Genomic DNA, 25,240 nt, shown 5'->3' with positions numbered 1-25,240 from the left:
GAGTGCTGGAAGTCGGCAGTACAATATTGTAGTTAGGGGCATGAAGCTCTGGGTTTGGGTTTTGGTTGCACTACTTACTAGCTCTGGACTTTAAACTGGGGAAGCTCTCTGAGTTTAAATCTCTTCCTTTGTAACACTGACTACATTTAGCACCTCTTCTAAGGTTATTATGAGGACTAGGTGATATAAGGCATATCAAAAGTGCATATCAGGTGTTTTAAGCAGAGTAAGAGCCCAGTGAAAGTACCATTAGAACTGTTTTTTCTATTGTTACTAGATGAGTCACTTTGGTATCAGCCAAGAACAATGCTTTTGTTGCCAAAACATTAGGCAAAATGATGTTGGGACATCACACAGGACAAAGAGTACCAAGAATACATCCTTTATGAAGGCAGACACTGGGTACATCCTCTTCGTTATTGTACCTACATCGCCTGCAGTCATGCTGGGCGTGTAGCACATGCATAAAAAATACTTTTTAAGTGGAGGAAGTACCATCACCAAAGTTTTACAGAATATGTATGGCTTTGGAGGAAAGATTTCAAAGATTTTTCTTCTCCGTGTTGATTTCCTAGCAAGTCATCATTTGTAATAGGTACCTCCTAAGAAATACGTTACCAACAACCTATTATCAAAAGGCTTCTTAATGAGCTAATCAATACAAAAGACTCCATTTGAATATTGACAACTTGAGGTCTCACTAAAGACCTTGGATTTACATCTAAAGCCCTCAAGGATTGACTTTCTTATTCTTTGAGATCAGAAGTGTTGAGAACTGCCCCCTTTCCACGCATCAACCTCACAACCAACGACTGTCCAAGGCAAGGACATGGATGAAAACCTCCCCCCACCACAGGAACTGAACGGTAATCAACAGCAGGAGTCAGAGGATATTTGCTTTGTTAGCACTGGGTGATCTTCAAACAGAAGTAAATGTGTCTCACTATGGCAACAGGAAGGTACCCACATTAAATTAGTCTTCCACGAACCTCATCATTCCTTCCATATACCTCCCACTGTCCCTTTGCCCATTTATTTTTAAGAATGGACATTGCATGATTTGCTAAGAAAAGAATAGAAGGACAGAAAAAAAATGGAAACTCTGGTTAAAAATACGGTTCTTCTGGTGGATTTAGCAGATTTTCATTGATGAGGTGAAGGTTTAGTCATCATGCTATTTTCCCAAGTGGAGGCAGTTACCAAGAAAAGCTCACTTACACCTTTTTAAGAAAGTCACGGAAAAAAGGTAAAGAAGCTCCAGAAGCCATAGCAAGTCAAATCAACAAATATTTGTTGAGCATCTGCATGCTCAGGACTGGGCTAGGCACTGATGGATAGATAAACGGAGCTTGGGACTAAGTCACAGCCTCAGGAAACTGAGTATGACTCATGCAGCTGTATTCGTGAGAACACAAAACCAGGACTGTCAGATGCCCTGGCCTTGTTCTTATTTTATTTTGTTCTAGTGTAGGTATCTTTGGACTCCAGCCTTCAATCTTTCCGGAATGAGATGGGTATAAATAAATAAATAGGCAAATAAGGAGACAAATGTTAGTAATTAAGTGTTACATTTGGTAGAGCAAGAGGCTCTGTGGGGTCTCAGGGAGGAGAGCAAATATTGCAGCATGACAATTTTGCATCTTGGTTTTTAGTGAGGATTGAATGCTTTGATGAAAGATAAAAAAGATGATTTGAATCAGACAGAACTGCACTGGAATCCTAGCTGTCCCACTTACAAGATAAGTAGAATTAGGAAGTTTACCGGACTTTTCTGAGCTTCAGTCTCTTGTTCATAGTGAAGATTGTTTTTTGCTAAAAAAAAAATTAATATGCTTTTCTCATGAAAAATAAAAGAAAGAAAAACAAAACTAGCTAAAGATCACCATGAATTAATATTTTGATTAGTTTTCTGTCTCTTAGACATTTTTATTTTTATCAGAGTTAGGTGTCTGCATCTATCTACATTGATATACAGTTTATCAGAGTTCTAAGAGGCTTTTTATCAAACACTGACGTTAGTCCTATAATCCACTGATCTCACTCTTCAATCTCTCCTGGCCAAGAAATGAACACTTTTACCTCTTTGAATTAATAAATTTGGTAGTTTCCACCATATTGTCTAAATAGTATAATCTTGTTTTTTCTTGTCAGTTTTAGGCATTCCTTACTAAATTTCCAAGATGGCAGGTGGGCATTTAGTTCACTGTCTTGGTCTTTTGGTCTTAACCCCAACATGGTCCCATATTTCTAACGTAGCTGTGTTGGATATAATAATTTCAGTTAGGTCAATTTTCAATATTTTATTACTATGAGTATGGAAATGGTATGCACACCTGACTTGTGTAGTGGACTATAATTAGTTTTCCTTCCTTGCACTTTTTATTTTTGCTTTTCTCTGGGGTTCATAATTGTCTTGTTGACATGTGCCTACTTTTCTGTATCCATTTTCCTAATTCAATCCCAAAAACTTTTTTCTAGTTGCCTAAGTTCCCTTTCCACCTTCAAGTGCATCAGTCATATTGCCATCTTCCTGAAAATGTCTTTACCAGAGCCCTCTGACCTCATCCAATCTGGACTGTCGATCCTTTCTGCTTCATGGCTGTCTCCCTGGGGTTCCCCCTCCCCACGGTCCTGGGGATTTCCTTCACTCCTCTTCAATGATGGAGTCCCTGTTTACTGCACGTACTGTCTCCCTCTTTTTTGTTCTACTCCCTTGTTTTTTGTGGCATGCATCCTACAACAGCTTTTTAAGAAAGACTGCATGCTATTTTATTCTACTTTGTAAGAAAGATAGCATGCTATCCCATTCTACTGTCACTTAAGTGAAACTTTGGCTGAGTGTTGAATTCTAGGTTAGAAATTATTTTCCCTCAAAATTTTGAGGCCTGGCTCTCCTTAATTTCTAGCATTTTGTGTTACTATTAAGAAATCTAAAGCTATTTAGATGCTAGACCCTCAGATGTAACAGTTCTCTTCTCTGGAACCTTGCAGGATTGTGTACTTACATTAAGTGTTTTGAAACTTCATAATTAGAAGGGCTTATTTTATTTGCTGTGCTAAGTCCTTGACAGGCTCATTCAGTCTGGAAAAGTTCTGGACTTGTCTTTTTCCATTAAACTAAGTAGTGACGGTTTCCTCCCTTTTATTTTATTTTCTCTTCCTCTTTCCAAACCTCCTACTATTTAGAACCAGAACTCTTAGAGACTGACCTTTAAATTTTCATATATTTACCTTCTATTTTCTGTCTCGGTTTATTTGCTCATTATTCTGGGAAATTTCCTTAAATTTATCTCTAAACCATCTTTGGGGTTTTTCCACCCGTGCTTTAATTTTCTTTTCCTTACACCAATTTTTGGTCTCTGAATGTTGCTTTCTTGGTGTCCTTTTTTTCCATTCATAAAAATTTGGCTGCTATATAATAGATCTCTCTGATTAGTTTTCCTGAAGTTGTTTTTTCCCTGTTCATTTGCTTTAGGATCTGTCAGTCCTATTAGAAGCCTTTCCCACATGTCGGTTATCTGTTCATCCTTAAGTGGGGAGACCCAAACCCCTGTTGGGAAGCTCTGAACAGGAGGGCAAATTTTGTCAACAGTAGGCTTCACTCTAGCGACCAATGGCTGGGATATTGAGTTAGAAAACCTCCAATAAGATCTTTCTTCCTGGGTTGTTCATAGTCTCTAGAAAAAATTCCATCTGGAGTCTTGTCTGGAGAGCGAGGCCTCAGCTGGCAGTGTTAGCGGAGCTTAATGAAAAAACAGGTGGAGGGTCCGAGCACCCAGCGTGCATTCACTTATCCCATCCCTTCCTTCTCCACAAGGCACCGCCGCCCTCAGTGGGCCAGGTCTTTCCCGTTAAGGGACCCTCCTCTCCTTGACAAAGCTGTAGAAGGTCATGACCAGCTTTTAAACAGATGTCCAAACAAGCCTCTTTATTTAACACTGCCCCCCCCCCACCAAATTCTAGAGACACGCGACACTGCCACTTCCCAGGGGGCTGGAAGGAGAGGAATGCAATTCATTCACCATCTTTCCCTGGAAGCCTTGCTTCTGTTTTTTCTCTTCCATAGAAGAGACCTGATACCTACCCCACAGGTAGCTCTGTGAGATAAAAGTATAGCAGTAGTAGATTGAGAGTGTAGTAGGTGTTCAATAAACAAGATCTATTTTTGGGTTTTTTTGGGAAATGTACCAGTAGGAGTCAGAGAGAGCCATCAATTTATCATTTATTTGCTTTGTGATCTTGGCTAGTATTTGTTTAAACCATTTTTAGACTCGTATTTTCACCCAAATAAGGGATGGTAGCAGCTTTCTTATTTCTATCTGAGGATTACTTTAAGAGTCTAACTAGAAGAGGATGAGTAAATACCATGGCAGACAAAGCCGCCTCGGGCTGGAGCAGACAGAGATGGCTGAGGACTCGAGCTCGGCCTCTTCCTATGGGGTGAGCCGGGCAGGCTTTCTAACCTCCCGGAGTCTCCACTCTCTGCTCTGGAAATCAGTGTGGCCAATACCTTCCTCACAATTTGTGATGAGGGTCAAGAAAAGTGCCCCATTCTAAGAAGCCCTCCTGGAAGCACTGCTCTCTTCTTCCACCTGGCATCCACCTGTCTCTCTGATTCAGTTTTAACTTTTCTGTGTTGACAGTTGCTTATAAACCTACCTCAAGGGTGCCATGAGTCACTAAATAAGAGTACAAGCACGTTCTTAAATTTGAGGGGACGACATGATCTCCCTGGCTGAATACATGAACTCTTTTTCTAAGGAAAACTCCTTTTCTACAAACTAATCTTGGTATAAATAACAAGGTTCCTTAGAATTCTATTCATAGACTCCATGTTAACAATTCGGGGTTCAAGATGAAACTCAGTGGTAGAGTGTGTGCTTAGTATTCATGAGGTTCTGGGTTCAATCTCCAGTACCTCCATTAAAATAAATAAACTTAGTAACCCTCCCCCGCAAAAACAAAAACAAAAACAAAAACAAAAAAAGAGGAAACAATTTGATGTCTTCTAAGTGAAAGATGCTCTAAACCAGAATCCTAACATAGAACCCTAAGTATAAGCCCCTTCACAAATCAAATGATAATCTGATAGCACTTTTGAACACTCAGTATATGAAGCAATGTGCTAGGTGTTTCACTTGAATTATTTCATATAATTCTTATTAGCCCCAAAACACGAGTAAAACACTGAGACCTGAAGAGAGTAGGTAACTTGCTCAATGTCATAAAGCTACTAAAGGATGGAGTTGGCAATCAAACCAAGGGTATTGGTTAGGAATTGAGTGTCACTCCCAAAAGATACATAGAAGTCATAAGCCCTAGTACATTATGTTACTTTATTTGGGAATGATGCTGTTGCAGTTGTAATTATTTAAGATGCAATTACTGGAGTAAGGTAAGCTAGGCCTCTAAACCAGTAAGACTGGTGCCCTTGTATCAAGAGAGAAGTTTGCACAGACACAGAAGACCACGTGGAGACAGAGATTGGAGTGATGCTGCCACAAGCCAAGGAATACCTGGGGTACCAGGAGCTGGAAGCGGGGAGGGAGATCCTCCCCTAGAGGACCCAGAGGGAGCATGGCCCTGCCAACGCCTTGACTTCAGATTCCTAACCTCCATAACTGGGAAGATATCTCTTGTTTTAAACTATCCAGTTTGTGGTACTTGTTACCACAGCCCTAGGAAACTAATTTGGAGTGTCTGATGCCAAAAACTAAACTTACTGCTAGACACGTGCTTTCCACACGTCAAAACCCAAGAATGGTTTGAGTGAGTGGCATTTTTTAAAAATGTGATGAAATGTTAAAAGACAGGAGAAAGATGGGCTAATTCTAAATCCAACTACATATTCCAAGAACTTAACGAGTAGATGGAAGTGTCCTCCTACTGTTCAAGAAGGATGTTTGAGAAGATTGTCAAGGCAGGCAAAAAAGCAGTTTTTAAAATCCTCAAAGAGAGGGTCCTCTGATTCCTTGGGATCTCCACTGTACCAAGCTCAGCATTCAGAGGAGGGAGATTAATAAGACGTACTTTTGCTGTGTGTTTTTTCTGTCCTTAATTCAATCTGCAGATGGTTGACATTGCTTGCTGTCTGCACATTTTGAACAAAAATAAAATGATAGAGCCTGGCCGCCTAAGCATCCACTCCAGTAAGGATAGGGCAAAAGCTCTAGTATGTCCAGCAGTGATGTCTGGGCTAAGGACCCAGGAGTGGTCCTGACTTGAGCTGTTAGCTGACTACAGGGTTCCTCTTTGAAGGGAATAGAAACTTTATCCTCCACCATCATGTAAGGGTAAATGCAGCCCCATGTGGCAAATGCCTATAAAGGTTGTGCTCTACAAGTCATCTCTGAGCAAGTCCACTCCTAGGTCTATATACCAAAGAACTGACAGCAAGAACCCAAACAGGTGCTTGTACACCAGTGTTCATGCAGCATTATCCACCACAGCCCCAGGGTGGAAACAAGCTGTGTCCATCAATAAATGGATAAAAATGTGGTATATGTGTACAATGGAATATTATACATCTATAAAAAGAATGAACTTCTGACACATAGCACAGATGAATCTTGAAGACACTGCTAAGTGAAGTAATCCAGACTTGAAACAAAAAACACTACATGATTACACTTATATGAGGTGCCTGAAAGAGTCAAATTCACCAAGAAAGTAGAAAACAGATACCAGGGGCTCGTGGGAGGGGGAACTGAGGAGTTATTGTTTAATTACTGTGCTACTATTTGGGACGATTTATAAGTTCTGGAAATGAATAGTGGTGATAGTGGCACATGTCCATGCACTTATTGCCACTTGTACACTTAAAAATGTTTAAAATGATGACTTTTATATAACATATTTTTCTAAAGAAAATACTAAAAAAAAGAAAGTCACTTTTGAGCAAATGGTACAAAACTCTACAACTCATTCAAGTGACTTTATTTTTAATTAACAGTCATACTTTGGTTTATTTAGATGGGATTAATCCTAACTGCTTTGAATATTTTGTTACTATGGTGATGATTTAATGCTCCAAAATAAGGAACATTTTCTCTTTTTTTTGCACCCAAATATTTTTCAGGATTAAAAAGTTTTTAAACATCACAAAAATGCAACTGCAATCTAAGAGAACTTCAGTATATTTTTAGCACTTAGGTATGTCTGGAACTGTATGTGTATTTAAATAAATTACAGTATGTTCAGGTTGTGTAGTATGTTCTGGTTGCACAGCCACTTAATTATACTTTCAAGAAATCAACAGATTTTTAAGAAATCGGAACAAATTAACATGATACAAGTGAAAGTGAGTCTGCAGAAGTATATAATGCATCATCTCAAATATATCAAATGCCTTTTATGCACAAAGGATATAAAAGTGAACAAACAGACAAAAATTCCTGTCCTCATGGAATTTACTTTCTAGTTAGGGGAAGACACAATTAACAAAGCAATTAAGTCAATTAAAACCAGAAATACAAAGAAAAATACAGTGGGTAAGAGAGAGGAGAGATTCCAGAATGAAGATGAGGGTTGCCCATAGAAACGCCTCTAAATATTAGCAGGAGTTAGCTGGGGGTTGAGGCATTGTGGGTAATTTTTTCTTCCTGATTTTATTTTCCAAGCTTTCCATAACTCAGGTGTACTACTTTTACCATTACAAAACTTGCATTTAAATATACATTTCCTAAAAAGAGCTGCAATATAGTTCACCTACCTTTATATTAGAAACCCCCACAAAATGTTCACCATAGGAATATGGGACCATAATTTTCAGTGGAAATCCACTGAAGAGAGAAAGCAAGCCAATTCTAATTCCCAGTTAGGAACATCAGACTACAAGAGAAATTCTTTTTAATGCTTCAGTCAAGCCTTAGTTTAAGACATTTTTTCCTATGTCCTTAGTATGTTATATCCTGGACAGAAAATGAAGTCGTCAAAGAGGCAATGACTTTAATATTTTATAAAAGTAAATCAAAATGATCTTACAAGATACCATACAATTAAGTTGATCTAAAAAATGTTGAAGAGATGACCATGATGGTGAAATGGATCGGGAAAGACATGGATGCAGGTCGTTGGAATTGTTGGCCTTGGAATCAAAATGAATAGAGGAAGACAAGCAAAGCTCAAGAGTAGTGTGATGTACTGCGAAATTAACTCCAGAGAAGAGGTGTTATATCCTGAACCCCTAACACTTCAGCAATAACGAGGCCTAAGGGAACGTGCGAGTTACAGCAGACGTGAAGATGAATGTCACTGAAGTGAAATGACTCAGCTCTCTGAGAGCAGGATTCAGTGATAGGCACAGAATGAGTGTCTGATGTATTCCTATTGAAAAGCAGTTCCCCTAGGTTTGTTTAATTTTATGAATTCATTCTGGTTGGCCATCCTGGGAGGACTTCTGTAACTGAATTAAATGAGGCTCAGTTTATATCAAGATTTAGTATCTAGCCATGTGGCTATCTGATTTCAGGTCAGTGGTTTAATTTTCCTGTGCCTCAGTCATGGCAGGACTTAAACTGCAGACTGATCTGATGATAAAGTCCATTATGGTTGTTGATCTCTGCCGCCACACCTAGTAAGAACCTTACATCTTCACATCACTTGCTTCCAAATTGAACTCCACAACATACTCAGTATCTGGATGGGAAGGTTGGGGTGAGTGAGATCCCAGGAGACAGTGCCTGCTGGCCACCTACCAAACTGCCACCTGGGACAATGAGAGCCACCACCATGCTGCATCTGAGTATGTCATGGGGGTGCTCACCTCCAACCATCCCCCACATCAGCACCCAGATCTCTGTTGTCAATGAAAGGGAGGGGCTGGAGGGGAAGGGAGGCTGCCTGCACTGGTCTCATGTAGGTAAAGCCAGTGCTGGTTCCTGGTCACATGATTTCATAATTTCTTCCCTTTATGTTGGTTAATTCCTATCAGCTTAGACTTGCTCTACTATCTCCTCTTCTAAAAAAAAAATTCCTCCCTTCATATCGTACTCAGCTTCAGCTCTTGGCTCATTTCTCTGCTTCCCTTTAGACCAGACTTCTTGAAAGAGTTGTGTGGACTTACTGTGTCTACGTCCTCCCCGCCTTTACTCTCCTAACTCCCCAGAGTCTGGCTCTTGCCTCCACATCCCGGCTTGAGCTGTCTTTGTCAGTCTCACCTCTATCCTTCTGGTTGCCTGATCCCACAGAAATTTCTCACTTTACTTAACCGTACAGGAGCATTCAACATAAATGACTACTTCCTCCTCCTTGAAATTGTCTTCTCTCTAAAATTTCAGGGCGAATGTTTTCCATTCCTCCTCACTGGCTGTTCTGTCTTGATTTCCTTCGCTGATTGCTTTCCTCTGCCTGACTTCTAAATATTAGAGTTCGTCTCCTCCTCTGTTTTTACAGACTCTCCCAAGGCTGACTCATCAACCCCCATAAAATTAAAAACCCCATCTTTAGATCTCTAACATAGACTTTTCCACTCATCTCTGGACTCACAATCTCAGCCTCCTACTTGACGTCACCATTTTACGCAAAGTCATTGGATGCATCCAAACAGGAACTCTTGACTAGGCTTAAACATGGTCCCAACCCCCAATTATTTTATATTGAAAATACATGTTGAATAAACTCTCAGTTCTCCATCTCTATTCACTCTCTTAGCTCAGGTACCACCATCTTTCACCTCAAATGAATATGACTGTCCTGATTAAAACAGGCCACCTCTTTTTTTCCTATCTCAGCTACATAAATGTCATCTACATCAGACTTATTAAAATTACCATTATATTTTGGGATTTTACAGTTCAGAAAATCCCATCCACCTAAAAAACAAAAAGCAAACAAAAACTAGGGGAGAAAAGGAAAACCAACACTGGGAAGCTTTTACATGCCAAGTAAGAGCATTAACACTATGGTGGCGATGGTACACAGTAGTAATAATACTCGTTGAGCAATTAGTATGTGCCAGGCACTATGCTAAATACTTGTTATGGATAATTTCTTTTTATTCCCACAAAAATAGTTGAGGTAGGTACTATTATTAGCCATCATTTATATATAAGAAAACTGGGGATCAGAGAGACAAATTACTTCTTGAAGTTCTCACTGTGGAAAAAAAGATTCTGTTTACACAGTCCTTAATACTAGACACACAACAAGAAAGAAGGTGATCTTAGAATTAGAAATTTTACTGGCGTTAGCGCTATAAGAAACTTATGTCACGACACTGTGAAATGACTAACTCAATAAAAAAATGTTAAAAGATGGAATTTGACACAACATTGTAAAATGATTATAAATCAATAAAAAATGTTAGGAAAAAAATGTTAAAAAAAAAAAAAAAAGAAACTTAGGACATTGCCCTCATTTTCCTCTTTTCACCATAGACTAAGAAAAACATTGCATCTGTCCGCACAGGGTGTCTAGAAGCCACTGACTGAACGTGTACCTCTGACACCATGATGTTAGTTAAGGTTGAAGGTCCACTCTAGAACATGGTGATCCACTGATGCAGAATTACTTAGCTGGCTCACTAGCCCTTTATCATCCCAAATGGGTGACAGCCAACGGTTGCCACTAATACATGTGGAGCTTGGCAGGGCCTTTAAGGATATATTTGAAACTTCTCCAGAGAAGGCCTCCAAGGCCAATTGATGGCATCTGCCTGCATGGTCAGCACTTCCCTTTTATGAAACACGGTGCCCCAGGGAGTCTGGGATTTACTGACACTCATTATTGGTGCCAAGACCAAGCAATGGGCATCAACAGCTTCTTTTACTGCTGCCTGGACCCCAATTCATGAATTTGCTCAGAAGTCAGAAATACACTAGCTATTTCTTTAGAACAAATCGTGAAGTAGAACAGTGGGGCAGGATGGGGCGATCAATACCCCCAGCCTCTCAGTTGACTTAATGCCCCCAGGAGGGAAAAAATTCTACTTAATGACATTTCAAAAGAATTACTGGCTGTACCCGTTTAATGAAACCCAGTCTGTATGGCTAGCTAGTAACACATATTACAAAAATAATGTATTTTATTCTCTAAAATAGTAGATTTATCAATCCAAGTACCTTGACTGACTCATTATGATGAACCAAGATAGCAGGTGAAGACTGACTTCATTAAGCATCTACAGAGAACATTTGCAGATACTAACTACTATATATAAAATAGACAAGTTCATACTGTATAGCACAGGGAACTGTATTCAATATCCAACTTATGGTGAAAAGGAATATGAAAACGAATATACGTATGTTCCTGTATGACTGAAGCACTGTGCTGTACACCAGAAATTGACACATTGTAAACTGACTATTCTTCAATAAAAATATTTTTTTAAAAAAGCATCTACAAGAGAACAGATCGCAGTGTCCTTGCCAGTCCCTCACTCCCTTAAGGCTAGAGGGTTATGAACGAATACGTCAATAGCTTTGGATAGGACAAAAAGTACAGCAGGAGTGTTATTTAATAATCAGCAACTCCTTCACCATAATTTGTTCATAAGATGCTCTTTGAACTAAATGTTCTTTATTTAAAAAAAATAAGAAACGAATTACCTCCAAATCTAATCCTACTTGGACTAGAAGTCTCCAATACATCCCACAATTAAACAGAGCTACCTTCTGTTTTACTCATTCACCTGGGTAAACATGAACAGTGCTGCATGGGGAACTTGTGCTGAGGAGACCTTACAGAAGAACATCATTCTTTAGCTGTAGAGAGTCTGCATGTCATAATCTGCAGCCATCAAACCGGGGAGGGGCAGTGGGATCCATGGGAGAAACAATGTTTCCAACAAAAAAAAAAGCGGATGTGTTCATGACCTTTTGTTTCCCTAATTGAGATCCACAGAGTATTGTGTGCTTCAAGGGATTAAAAGGTTTTCCACAAAACTGATGTAATTTTGAAATAAGTGAAAAATATCAGAATATTGAGATTTCAAGATTGTAGAACATTTCAGCTTTACCATGCTAATAAGCACTGTGAGTCTCCAAAGGCAGGATGGAACCTTGCTGAATTTGTTTGAGTAGATGCTCCTAAATGTGTATTCATAACTCACTGCTCAAGAAACATGCAAATTGGAAGCACTAGCTTAGTCTGTGATGTCTTTTTTCTTTTATTTTTTTCACACTGTTCAAATTCACTTAATATTTGTTGAACTCTCTGCTTCACTTTTTTTCTTTTTCTTATTGAAGTGTAGTTGGTTTACAACGTTGTGTTAATTTCTAGTATACAGCATAGTGGTTCAGTTATACATACACATATGTATATATTCCTTTTCATATTCTTTTTCATTATAGGCTATTATAAGGTATAGAATATAGTTCCCTGTGCTACACAGTAGGACCTTGTTGTTTATCTGTTTTATATATAGTAGTTAATCATAAAACCCCAACTCCCAATTTATCTTTCCACCCCCTCCTTTTCCCCACTGGTAACCATAAGTTTGTTCTCCATGTCTGTGAGTCTGTTTCTGTTTTGTGAATGAGTTCATTTGTGTCATTTTTTTAGATTCCACATATAAGTGATATTATATGGTATTTTTCTTTCTCTTTCTGGCTTACTTCACTTAGTATGACAGTCTTTTTCTTGGTTGTCTAGTTTGTTTCTACCTGACTCTTCCAATCCCTTGGGATGGGGGAAATAAAGCCATCACAAGTTTTAAGTGTTTGTTGCTAGAAACTGGTGGATCTGAGGTTATTTATGACAAATACCTTAACTAAATGTTAGAACCATTCAAGATAACAACTTTTTTAAGAAGCCAGTTCTCACTAGGGAAATTTTCATTTTATTTTCCCGAGTCATTTTAACACAAAAATAGTAAATAATAGAAAACAACTTTACTCAGGTTTGACAGGGGAAAGTCTGAAATTCATTGGTACCCGCTGGGTACCAATATACAGTGCTCGATAGACATTAAAATAACAAAGAAGAATCTCAAAGTCCTTCATTGCTGGAATCAATTCAATCACCTCCTTTCATTTGGGTTGCAAATCTGTGGCCAAAGTTTTTGGCCCAACATTTTGAAGGACCCATTGCCTCTGTCACCAAAGAAGATGTAGGAAAGCTGGAAGCAATCACATATCCTAGGAGACAAGTGTTGCCAAATGAAAGTAGAACATTGAGTTTTCAGCAAGTCCAAAGGACAATGTAATAATTGAGCTCTCTCTGCAAACTCAGGGCATGGATGCACTCTTTGTAGAGGCTTTTTACCCTAAGGCCAACTTTTCTTAGTGACAGTACGCCCGAAAGCCGTCTCTTGGTTTAACTAAACCAGCTCTATCACCTCTGCAGTCTTTGTATATTCTTGGAAATACACACTACTTAGAATGATGGCAAGATCTTCTGTTGCCCAGACCCTGCATTATAAACAAATCTACTTTCCCCTATATTAAAGAATTTCTTTTTCTAAATCAGCCTGAAAAATTCAATGACTGGACTTTGAAAATGTTGATTTTTTAATAAAGCAAGCAAAAAAAAAAAAAAAAAAGAATGAAACCTGAAGTACTGCATTCAGATAGAGGAAATAAAGCAGAGAGAATGAAAAAGAATTATAAACATTAAAAACAAGTATCACCTTCACTCCTTTGCTTTCAGAAAACTTACAATGTCTTTCTGTATCATTAATTATTTCTCAGAGTATCCACATGGTAGTTAGGTCTAGGGGGCAACTGTGTCTGTTGATCAAATGGGATTACTTACATAATCATTAGGGCTTTGGCTTCATCAGAAAAAATTAAGTTTATTGATTTTCAACCCAATGAGTTACTGATTTTGCTTTAAAAAGTACAGTCACCCCAGGGGAGGATAAAAGAAAAAAAACAGGTGAGATTATGTTTTTCAGAAGTCAAAATTTGGCTTCTTTTCAGAGTGTTTATATAGGTTTTCACAGAATCCATAAAATCTTCCATCTGTCAGTCCAACTCTATTGATAGAATTATGAATGGATCATTTTAACTATGGTGTCTACACAGTTGCATTTAATCAATTTTGTTTCTTCCAGAAGTTGAAGTACTTCAAAGAATTCATGCTCAGATTCTGATGCTAGTAAATAATACTATAACTAGCATTAATTGGGTGGTTACTTTATATCAGACACCTTGCTAAGTGCTTTACTTGCATTATTTTATTTTATCCTTACAATGAACCAATGAATTATTCCCAATTAACTTGCATTTTACATATGAAGAAACAGGCTTACAGAGGTTTAATTACTTGTAAACAGAAGGTTGTTTTTTTTTCCAAATTAATTCACTAGTAATTATTTAGCTTTGGAGACTTTTTCCCATGGTATTTCGAATCCCTTTAGAACACTTTATAATTAGTCAGATCGACTTTGTGTTTGTTGGTGGGTTGATCAGGCTACATCCTCTGATTTTTCTCATAGAAATACACAGACTGCCAGTCTGTGACACAGATGTGTATGTCTTCCACTACCAGAGCCCAGGCCTGTTATTCGAGGTGGTCTCCCACTACTAAAACACAAAACATAATTAGGTAGAAGACAGTATGGTGGGTGATTCCTCAAAAAATTAATTATCAAATGATCCAGCAACTCTACTTCTAAGGATGTACTTGAAATAGTTTGAAAATAGGGACTGGGAACATATACTATTACATCCATGTTCATAGCAGCAATGTTTATGGTAGTCAAAAGGTAGAAACAACCTAATATTCACTGATGAATGAAATAATAAAATGTGGTATATGCATACTGCGGAATATTATTCAACCTGAAAAAGGAATGACATTTTGATACATGCTACAATATGTGAAGCTTGATAAGTGAAATAAGTCAGACATAAAAGGACAAAAATTATATGACTCCATTTATGTAAGGTACCTAACATAGTCAAATTCGTAGAGGCAACAAGTTGAATGGTGGTTGCCAGGGGCTGGGGGGAAAAGGTAATTGGGGAGTTACTGTTTAATGGGTACAAAATTTCCGTCTGGGAAGATTTAAAAGTTCTAGAGATGGATGGTGGTGATAGTTTTCCCCACAGGTGAATATACTCAATGCCACCAAACTGTACACTTAAAAATTGTTAAAATGATATTATGTACATTATACCAAAATAAAAAAGTAATTAGGACTGAGATTTGCACTAAAATATGAAAGCTAGAGCCCCGAACAATAGTATAATTTGAGATCTACTTTGTAAAAAATGACTCTACAGTAAATAAGCCTTATTCTGATCAACAGTGCTTGTGAATCTTAAACTTGGTTTTCACTAAATAAAGGTCAACATAAGTAACTAATAAAATGATTCTTTCAAGATCAGTATCAGATGGAACAACATGAAAGACAAAGTGTCAGGATGAGTTCCAGCAAGAACAGTTTATCTCAAGGGACATCTGGTAACATCTTATTGCTTAATTACCTTCAAAGTGAACCAAAACTTTTTTTTTCCCCATGAGAAAGAAATCTTGAAATATTACTTGGGAACAGGAAGAATTTTCTCTCAAATCTGTATATTGGGAATAGAAAACACTTGGAAGGAAATTGTAAACACTGTTTCATTACATTGTGGGATTCTTTTCAGCAATATTTTTAAAATAATTAAATTGGTTCATTTAAGTGCCCTAGATTCTGACCCAATTTAATTATTTATATAAAAATAGATGAAAAATGATATAGGCATTAATGTTCTTGGATTAGTCAGTGCTTTTTGTTTCTTGGTTAGAAGTTTCACAATAATCAAAATTTTACCTTGTGCTCAATCCAGAGCTATGAAAGGAGTCAAATCAACTTTGTAGGATTTCCTGGTTAAAAAATAAATAAATAAATGCCCAGGGTGTCATACTTTTCCTTCCCAAAACTCAATGATCTTGTAAACAAGTAAGTTAACATGGCAATTAAATATGCTCCCTTTTCATAATACACAAACGCATACTCATCAGAATGTGAAGATACAGGCAACTGGCCATTTCTGATTTTGTCACTATTTGGACTTTTTCCTGTGCTTGGACTACTCTGCCTGTGTTATTCCATGAGTGGCTTCCTCACATTTTTCAGGCTCCACCCCAGAGGTCACCTCCTCCGAAAGGCCAATCCCGGCCACACCCTATCAGAAGTGGTCTCCCCACCAGTAGTCACCCTGTCTGTCTGCATCAGATTGCTCAGAGCCATGGCCTTGGTGGCACTTTCACACTATCTGAAGTTGTCTGGTTTCTATATCTGTTAATTTGTTTACTGTTTGCCTTCTACCATTAGAACACAAGTTCCTCAAGGGCAGAGGAAGGGCCATCTTGTTTCTTCTTCTGTCCCTCAGCCTAGCAGAGTGACAGGCTCAGAGCAGGTGGTGCTCCCTTCCTACTTCTGCCTCGCAGCGGTGTGTGTAAATGGACTCAGAGCCCCGCCCCTGGGAAGTGCAGGCACACTGCTGTGCCCAGCTCTTCTCTCTGAGGGCGCTGCTGTGGGCTCATCTCACTGGGCTGGGAGGCTGGACAGCAAAAAGTGGACACCTAGAGTGTTAGGAAAGACCCGCTTGCTTCTTAAGCCTAACTCCACCTCTGGCTTTCCCAGGTCCCTTAAAGGTACTTATGAAGTGGTAACTTATTTCCCATTTGCCATAATCCCTTGGGGCAGCTTCCTCAGGGACTCCATGAGAACCAGGGTTGGCTGGATTAATGAAGATTTGGACATCTCTCTGTTTTCTCATCATCATGCTATTCGAAGACTGTAAAATGACACATGTCCCTAGCAAGTGACAAGCAAGAGGCTGGCCTCTCTTTCCTACTCTGTTCTCTGAGGACCAGCTTCATGCACAACATTAGTTCTGAATCCATAGGCAACAAAGTGAACCAAGCAAATGAAATCTAAGCCTTCTTGTCTTCCCATTATAGAGATGGAAAATTCAAGGAACATCACTGGTCTCTAGATCCTTGACTTTACAACTTGATAAAGCAAAGCAAGGCAACAGATATAAGAGTGGGGAAAAGTTTTCTTAAGATCGTTTTCAAACTCTATAATTTCTATGCAATATTTTGTATAGGCAATAATGAGGCACCTTTAAATTGATAGTGAGTAGCTGGGAAAAAGGGATCTTGATCGATCAGATATTTTTTTTTAAAGAGTCCAACCAAAGACTCAAAAACTAAGATCATAGCAGACTTCTATTTGCCCCCCAAGCCACAGCAAATAGCTAATTCTCTCCTTCTTTTGTAAGAAAACAGAACTCCTTATTTAGAAGGTTCATGGCCACACAAGGTAACTAAGTAAATTTCCTAGTCTCCTTTGTAACTTGATACTGCATGTGAACGAAGGTGACAAGCAACAGGCAGATCATGTGCTTAAAAGGAGGGGGCTCAGTCTCCCCTTTCTTCCCCCTCCCACTGGCTGGAATTTGGATGTGGTGGGGAGCCATCCAGAGGCAAGGGTGACAGCAGCACTCGAGGATGGGAAGAGAAGGAAAGAAGCTCACTTGTCAGAGCCAGAGTCCCCAGCCCTTCAAAGCCACATATCACCTGCATTACTTATACCGAAATTGTTACGTAAGAAAGGAAAACATGACCATCTTCCTAAAGCCACTGTTATTTGTAGTTTCTGTTTCACCCAGCTTTCCTTTGATGTTTCAGATGGTGCTTTAGAATTTTTGCAAAGTGGCTTTAGGAGCTCACAATGATAAAACTTTTGAGTTGAACAAGACCTTCAAGGTTAGTACCCTATCCTCCCACTTTACTGATGAGGAAATTGAAAACAGAGTCAATCAGCTTTTTAAGCCTCACAGGTAGCTGGTAGTAGGGCTGGTGCCCAGATCTCCTGAATTTCAGCTTGTTGTTCTTCTCTTTTGTGGTCAATTAGCAGAACTCCCTGGAAATGACTCAACGGGCTCCCTCTGGGGGGCCTGAACAACTTATTAGCTGGGAGGCAGGTTGTTTTCCAAGAAAGCCCATAAACAGCATATACATACAAGGCTGCTCACACTTCTGCTCTAGGAAGGAAAAGGGTCACGGGGAGGCCCATGCCCGGTTCTGGCAGGCCTCGCTCTGGGATGACAGGTGGGTCAGGAGGACCCAGGCCTGCACTTCTTTTCTTGCTGAACCCGGTCTGGAAAGTTTCCCTTTCCTCCGGTAAACCTGATTCCCTTTCCTGTGAACTTAGCATTGTGGAATTTGTCTAGGACCCTGAAGCATGCCAGTCAGAAGCTCAGAAGGCACCAACTTGCATGACTCCACTCGATAATACTGAGACTATCGATTACTGTTCACGTGCAAGTTGATAATATAAGAAAAATTTTTGTAACAACTAGCAGTAGGGGTAACTTCACCTGTCAAGAAAACAGCTCAAAGAACAAACAAATCATGTAATTTCAAGGTGTTGTATCCACCAGGTGTCCAACCACAGTTCCCTTTGGACAAAGGGCACTGGTACAGTTGTGATTATGAAAGCTGTCCAGGGTCCTGTTAAAGTGTAAGATAAATCCAGCTCTTAGCATACAAGGTCCTCAGGCTGACCCCTGGAGTTCTACCTTTTTAAAGATCTTACTTTGCAATTTACTTACGAAGCTAGGAGCTTCTATTTGAATTCTGGAAATTCTACATTTATACACAATTATCACGTTTCTCACCATCCTCGTTTTCGTCAAACACCGGTGGTTTGCTTGAAGTGTTTGCTCCCATGGTCAAGTCTGCCTAGACCTCTTGGATCCTCCAGTTACATTTTCTAGGCAGAAACAGTCATCTTCACTCAAAAAAGGTCCAGAAACCTTAGCTGGATATCTAGGAGAGAAAAAGAAATGGTATCCTTATGATACACTGTATTCTACATACCCTGATTACAGACGGTGGCCAAAAATTAACCTAATATATACCACTGCAGTGGAATTCCTTTTTCTTGAAAACGGTAATTTCAGAAATAACAGAACATCAAGCATCTGGGAGAACGCACTGCATGGCCTCATCAGATGTGGACCTGGACTTACAAAGAAGGGGGAAAGCAAAATATCTTTCTAAGTATGAAGACAAGTTTAAAATGAGGTCAGCAATGCCTTATTTAACTATAAAATAAAAATAATATTTTATTGTGATGCTCCATATTTTTGAGATAATATGTAAATTTTAAACATCTTTTTAATGTGATATCAATAACTTAATTTTTTTCAATCATAAAAAGACATCTCTTCCCTCCTGCCCGGGAACAAGGTATGATGTTTGGGCTTCACCGCACCAGCAGGCTACTGAATTTCACAGAACATGTTTCTTTTTTTCCTTCCCCTGAACTCGAAGATCATAATGGTTGTTACCTCCAAGGCAATTAAATGTGATTTCATGAGACAAAATGTAAGATATATTCACAGCATAAGTGCTCAGTACTTGTTGGCCACTCGGAAGCTCAAATTAAATGATGTATGTGAGAGCTAAAAAGCCCTGAAAATGTACATTGATGGCTTTGTCCATTTTTCAACATAATTATAAAGAATTTCACTTTCCCAGAAATTGATAAAGAGCAGTAGTATCCAGAGTTCTAGTTCTAAAACTGACAGTGATAATGGCTTTGGGCCAATTACTCCACCTCTTGTCTCTTAAATGGGAGAAACAACTCAGATGCCTGCAAGAGCCAGACAAAAATGCAAATCAGTGAGCTGGATCGGGGGAAGCCATTACTGCCTGGTGGGGACACTGGTGACCTGGTGGATCCAGCCTCCACCTAAAAGACATCACCGCTCTGGGATCTAAAAGATAGTTGCTAAGTGGAAACATGGTTCCAGGGGCTAGATCTTCAGATCTACCTCAAAAAGAGTAAAGATTCAGGTTTTATACAAAACAGTGTTTCAAAATTCGTTTTAGCTATAAGGCTTGAGCAAGTCATATGCATGAGAGAAATACAGCTCATGGCATATAGTTAATGAGACAGTCTGCATGAGGCAACTAGCACAATGCCTGGCACATAATTTGCAAAGAGTAAGTATTAGTTACTGCTGTTTTTAATAGTGACAGCATTTCCTTAGCATGTATTGTTATTATTATTTTAATTTGATACCTGTTGATTTTCTCTTGGACTCTTTGCACATGAAAGAAATACAGATTAGAGTCAGAATTGAAAAAAATTCCCAAGCGAATCTGGATTAAGGATGAGTTACTGAAAAGGAATTTGACGAGCCCCTGAGCAAATCTAGAAGAAAACCTCCTCTTCCTTATTAGGGAAAACGTAAGTGAAGCCTTCATTTGGGAGGCAGACTCATTAAGGAAATGCGACTTTTCCTACTGAAAGCCAACTGCTGGCAAAGTGCCTTCTGGACTTGCAAAAAAGAATCATTAAATGGAGAACAAAGACAGAGTCAGCAATTAGGAAGCAAGAGATTAAACGGTATGGGAGAAGGGAGGGAGCGGGGAGGGGCAGGTGGTAACAGGTGGCTGGAGGAAGCTGGAGGGGATGATGATGGAGATCATGACAGAAAGAACTCAATTGTATCTCTGAGCTAAAAAACGAAGGGCTTTTAATTCCCACTCCTCAGAGGAGTGAGGAAGAAGCAGGTGGGATGCCCTCAGTGTTCCATTGTGGGCGAGGGAGAAGCAAATGGAGGTGCCCTGTGTGTTTCCTTACTGCATTTAGAGTCCAGAATAAGCAGGGACTAGCGTAAGGGCTGAACCGTGGATGACATCGGATAGGCTTGGTCCTAAAGAGAATATCAGTTTTAAGGAGCTGTCATTGTTAATACTGCATTCTCTAAATTTTGCGCCTAAAGCCTCAGTACATGTATTTTTCACACCACACCCCAATGCTGTCATTCTTACATTTTTCTTCACACCTCAGGCTTTTCTCAAGTAGCCCATCTTCCTGCAACACAAGATGTACCAAGCACTGACCTTGCAAGTTGTCAAGTCAGAAAGAGAAAGAAGAATATTGTCACAATTTGCCATATTTCCGAGTTCCCTTCTGATGCAGATAGTTTTGTTCACCAAACATCCAGTGATTTTTTTTGGCGCAAAGAAAATGTGTAAATAGGGAACCACTTTTGTGCGTTTAGAGGAGGAGCAGGAGGAGTGGGCCATTGGGTGGTGGCTTTTCCAATGCACCTAATAAACCCAAAACAGTGTAGAATTGTCTTTTTTTTCCCCTCCCCTTATGGGTAACTAAATGGTAACTCATATCCAGAAAGAAATCAACCTTTTTCTGGCAGCAAAATGGAGACACACCTTTTCCATGCCACTGAATAGGGCCCAGAAGGGCTATAGGACCCCAGAGGGGCCATATCCTTTCCTGACCTCCTGATGTTAAGTCTGCAGTGCATCATTTTGAGATGTCAAGAGGACAGTCACCACCCATGGAAATGGACATCCTAAACAGAAAATAGAAGAGAAACAGCAGTGTGTCTTATAGGAACATAGGGCTTTTTAGATTCTACCCTGATCTGGCCACACACTGGATTATTCACTGCAGACAACAGTTGACCTTTGGCCTATACTTTTCGGGGCTGTCAGTACTTGAGATTCTCCAGGCTGCTGAGGTGCCCTAGGTAAAGAGGTGTCTTCTGCAGGAACTGAAGAATCTATGCTGTGATGAAAGAAAGCTGTGACTTCTGACAGAGCTGTCTAGTTGTATTGCCACAGCATATGCACAGACATAACTTGTTTTGTTTATATTTGAAAACCGTAACTACTCAAGCTGAGACAAATTTAGAAACCCGGGGGGAAAAAAAACAAAGATCCTGAAAAGCACCCAAGTCAACACCCCTTGCAGTTAACTATTGTTTATATTTCTTCAGCTTTTGCTTCATCATTTTTATATACTAAAAACTGTAGGTAAATATAATTTCCACCTCAGTCCTCATGCCAAGTTAACTCCCCTTTCATACTTACCCCAAACAGCCACAATCATGAATCTGGTATACATTTTACATTCCACTTTGGACAGTTTTACATATACAACATGTGTTTTAAGATAAGCCACCTAAATGATACCATATTTTTCATACTACTGTGAACGTTTCTCATTATACTTATGTGGTCTAGGCACGCTGATCTCTTACTGCTTTTTAAGTGCTGCATAGCAGTCCATTGTGTGAACCCACGGCAACTTTATTTGTGTAAACATGTTCAAATCCTTCAGCTTTGCTGGGGGGAAGGGAATCCTGGTGGAGATGAAGCCAGCCATCAAAGGCAGCCTGGACTTGTTTAGAAGCTGGATAAGAGAAACAAGCAGAAACACCTCCCGCGCTCATCTCCCCCCAGCAAATATTTGTTGAAGTCTGCGTGTGGACCTGAGTCAGAGGCTAGGGTGACAAAGTGAGGTACAAAATAGCGAAGAAGCTCGGAGTGGCCCAGCCCTATCAGGTCGTGGTGGGTTATCCTGATCGCTTGCCTTCGTTTATTTCTCTTCCCTTTTAACTTCCTAGCTTCCCAACGGTGCCCTTAGAATGCACGGTTACTTAAAAGGAAGAGAATCTAGACCATCACTCACCTAGATCTTGGCGGTCCCTCCACGCCTTCCGAGAATGCTTCCACCCGGGGAGCAGGGGCTAACTGAGAAACTCCGAGAAAGGAGGAGCGAGCAGGGAAAGGCACCTGCCTGGCAGGGCGCACTGCGATCGCGAGCCCTGGGCTGGGCTCGGCGGGGCGGGGCGGGGGCGGGCGGGCACCTGCGGCTGCCGTGGGTTCCTAGCGCCGGCCGAGCGCGCGCAGCTACTCCGGGAGGGGCGGATCCCGGGCCGGGGCGGGGAGCAGGTCGCTTGCCGGCGTTCTCGGGCGCCCGGCTTCGCACAATCGGCCAGGCAGCCGCCTGGGCTCCGCACTCAGCCAGGGGAGGGCGAAGCCGGAGGACTGCTCTGCGAGCTTGCAGTGGGATCCCGCGACGGTTTGGCACGAGTCGGGGCCGCCAGGACGCAGTGCGCGCCCCAACTTCCCGGGCCGAGGCCTGGTTCCCCTTAAGTGACCCCCTCCCCCCACCCCCTCAAGATACCCAGGCGACACTGCTGCGGAGGATGGTGGCTTTGAAGGTGGCGGATACGAGCCTGCGGATCTTAGATAGGGAAAGGCGCAATTTCCTTGAAGACTTTTCTGAGGGTGTTGGCGGAGATCCAGTACAGGGCTGAGAATTTTATAGGTCCCGACATGAAGAATCATTTAACGGTTATGATTTTATAGATTCCCTCGTTTTACGGCTGGGGAAATTGAGACAGAGAAGAAGTATATCTGCCCAGCATAACATCATTAATGAAGAGAACGATTTCTCGACCCGGGTCTCCTGGCTCCCAGCCCCATCTTTAACATCAATCCCACTGGAAGTTTCTTTGTTCTCTCCCACGGCAGCTCCCTTGTACTTCCCTTTGTAATAATACTCCGTACGATTGAAATAACTTATTATGCTTTCCTTCTAACTTAAGAGTCACACACACCTAAGCCATCGGAGAGTAGGTACATAGGCTGCTTACTGAAATGGTGAAGGTGTGTAATCTTGGGCAGTTGTGAGGCAGGGGAACTGAAGGGTGTATGTCTAGTTTGGGAGTGGGGTAGGGACAGCTTCTACTCAACTCCAGCATTCCCCTGCGGCGTGGAAATGCCAGCTCCGCGTTCCAAATATTCAGATTTTAAGAGAAGCTAGAAATGAGAACTTCTGCGTGAAATCTCCCATTATTTAGAAACACTGGCAAGTTTTTAAAATGTTAAAAACTGTATTGATCCAACAAAATGCGTCTGTGGCAGACACGTCTTTTTCAGATTCCCACTTTTTTTTTAATTGAAGTATAGTCAGTTACAATATGTCAATTTCTCGTGCGCAGCATAATGTCCCAGTCATGCGTGTATATACATATATTTGTTTTCATAAAGGGATATTACAAAATATTGAATATAGTTCCCTATGCTATTAAGAAGAAATTTGTTTTAATCTATTTATATATATAGTGGTTAACATTTGCAAATCTCAAACTTACAAATTTATCCTTTCCCACCCCCTTTGCCCTAGTAACCGTAAGATTGTTTATTGTATATTTGAGTCTACTTCTGTTTTGTAAATGAGTTCATTAGTAGTGTTCTCGTCCCCCCCCCCCCTTTTTTTTTAAGATTCCACATGTGGGTGATATATGGTATTTTTTCTTTCTCTTTCTGGCTTACTTCACATAGAATGACAATCTCCAGATACATCCATGTTGCTGCAAATGGCATTATTTTATTCTTTTTTTAAATCCCTGAGTAGTATTACATTGTATAAATATAAAACAACTTCTTTATCCAGTCATCCATCAAGGGACATGTAGGTTGCTTCCATGTCTTGGCTATTGTAAATAGTGCTGCGATGAACATTTGGGTGCATGTATCTTTTTGAATTAAGGTTCCCTCTGGATATATGCCCAGGAGTGGGATTGCTGGATCATATGATAAGTATTTTTAGTCTTTTGCGGAATCTCCACACTGTTTTCCATAGTGGCTGCACCAAACTACATTCCCACCAACAGTGTAGGAGGGTTCCCTTTTCTCCACACCCTCTCCGGTATTTTATCGTTTGTGAACTTCTGAATGATGGCAATTCTGACTGGTGTGAGGTGATACCCCACTGTAGTTTTGATTTGCATTTCTCTGATAATTAGCGATATTGAGCTTTTTTTCATGTGCCTATTGTTCATTTGTATGTCTTCATTGGAGAATTGCTTATTTAGGTCTTCTGCCCATTTTTGGACTGGGTTGTTTGTGTTTTTTTGTTAAGTTGTATGAGCTGTTTATATATTCTGGAAATTAACTTTGTCAGTTGCATCATTTGCAGATATTTTCTCCCAATCCATAGCTTGTCGAACTTCCACTTTTTGATCTCTCTAGATAAGAAGTTGCACAGAATGCTGGAACCATTTTGGCTTTGGTCACCAGTTTTAGTATCAGCTTATAGGATGGTGTCTGATGCATCTTAAATATCTACTGTTATTATTGAAGGTGTCAGTGGTCACCTGATAGGCAAGAACCCCGTAATTTGCTAATTAAACAATTATTTCAGAGAACTTATCTTCTTTTATTATGACCTAGCCCCTTTCCTCTTCTTTCTATTACTTCAGCCATGGGCTATCACTAGCTATGGGCTAGTGGTGTGAAACTTGGAGTAACCTTGAATTTCAACTAATTCTCTCTTTCCTTTGGCACTTGGGGTCCTGAGGAAGGGATTTACTGAAAGCCACAGAGTGAGCTGGAGGCAGAACTCTGTAGAAACTTACCTTATGTTGCAGCTCCTTATGAAGAACTGTCTGAGAGAGGATCAGATGATATAAACGAACATTCAAAGAGGAATTTGGGTCAAGTTCCGAAAGAAGGCAACCAAATT

At 40.1% G+C, this 25,240-nt stretch overlaps 1 protein-coding gene across 2 annotated transcripts in view; it reads right to left on the bottom strand.

Moving 5' to 3' along the window:
• STK32A (serine/threonine kinase 32A) overlaps positions 1-22,535 on the bottom strand; it is a 112,118-nt gene extending 89,583 nt beyond the window's left edge. Inside the window, exons 1-2 of one of the 2 annotated variants that reach the window (XM_032477048.1) lie at positions 22,397-22,535; positions 18,564-18,714 (exon numbers count right to left, since the gene is read on the bottom strand). In XM_032477048.1, coding sequence (XP_032332939.1) covers positions 18,564-18,615 — 52 coding nt within the window. In that variant the 5' untranslated portion in view covers positions 18,616-18,714; positions 22,397-22,535. The remainder of the gene's footprint in view (positions 1-18,563; positions 18,715-22,396) is intronic. The other variant, XM_032477047.1, reaches the window with a different exon arrangement.
• Positions 22,536-25,240: the final 2,705 nt, after the last annotated feature.

This window comes from Camelus ferus, chromosome 3 (genome assembly GCF_009834535.1).
Source record: "Camelus ferus isolate YT-003-E chromosome 3, BCGSAC_Cfer_1.0, whole genome shotgun sequence".
Taxonomy (NCBI): domain Eukaryota; kingdom Metazoa; phylum Chordata; class Mammalia; order Artiodactyla; family Camelidae; genus Camelus; species Camelus ferus.
Note: the sequence above shows the minus strand (reverse complement) of the source record. Positions and strands in the feature narration are given on the sequence as shown.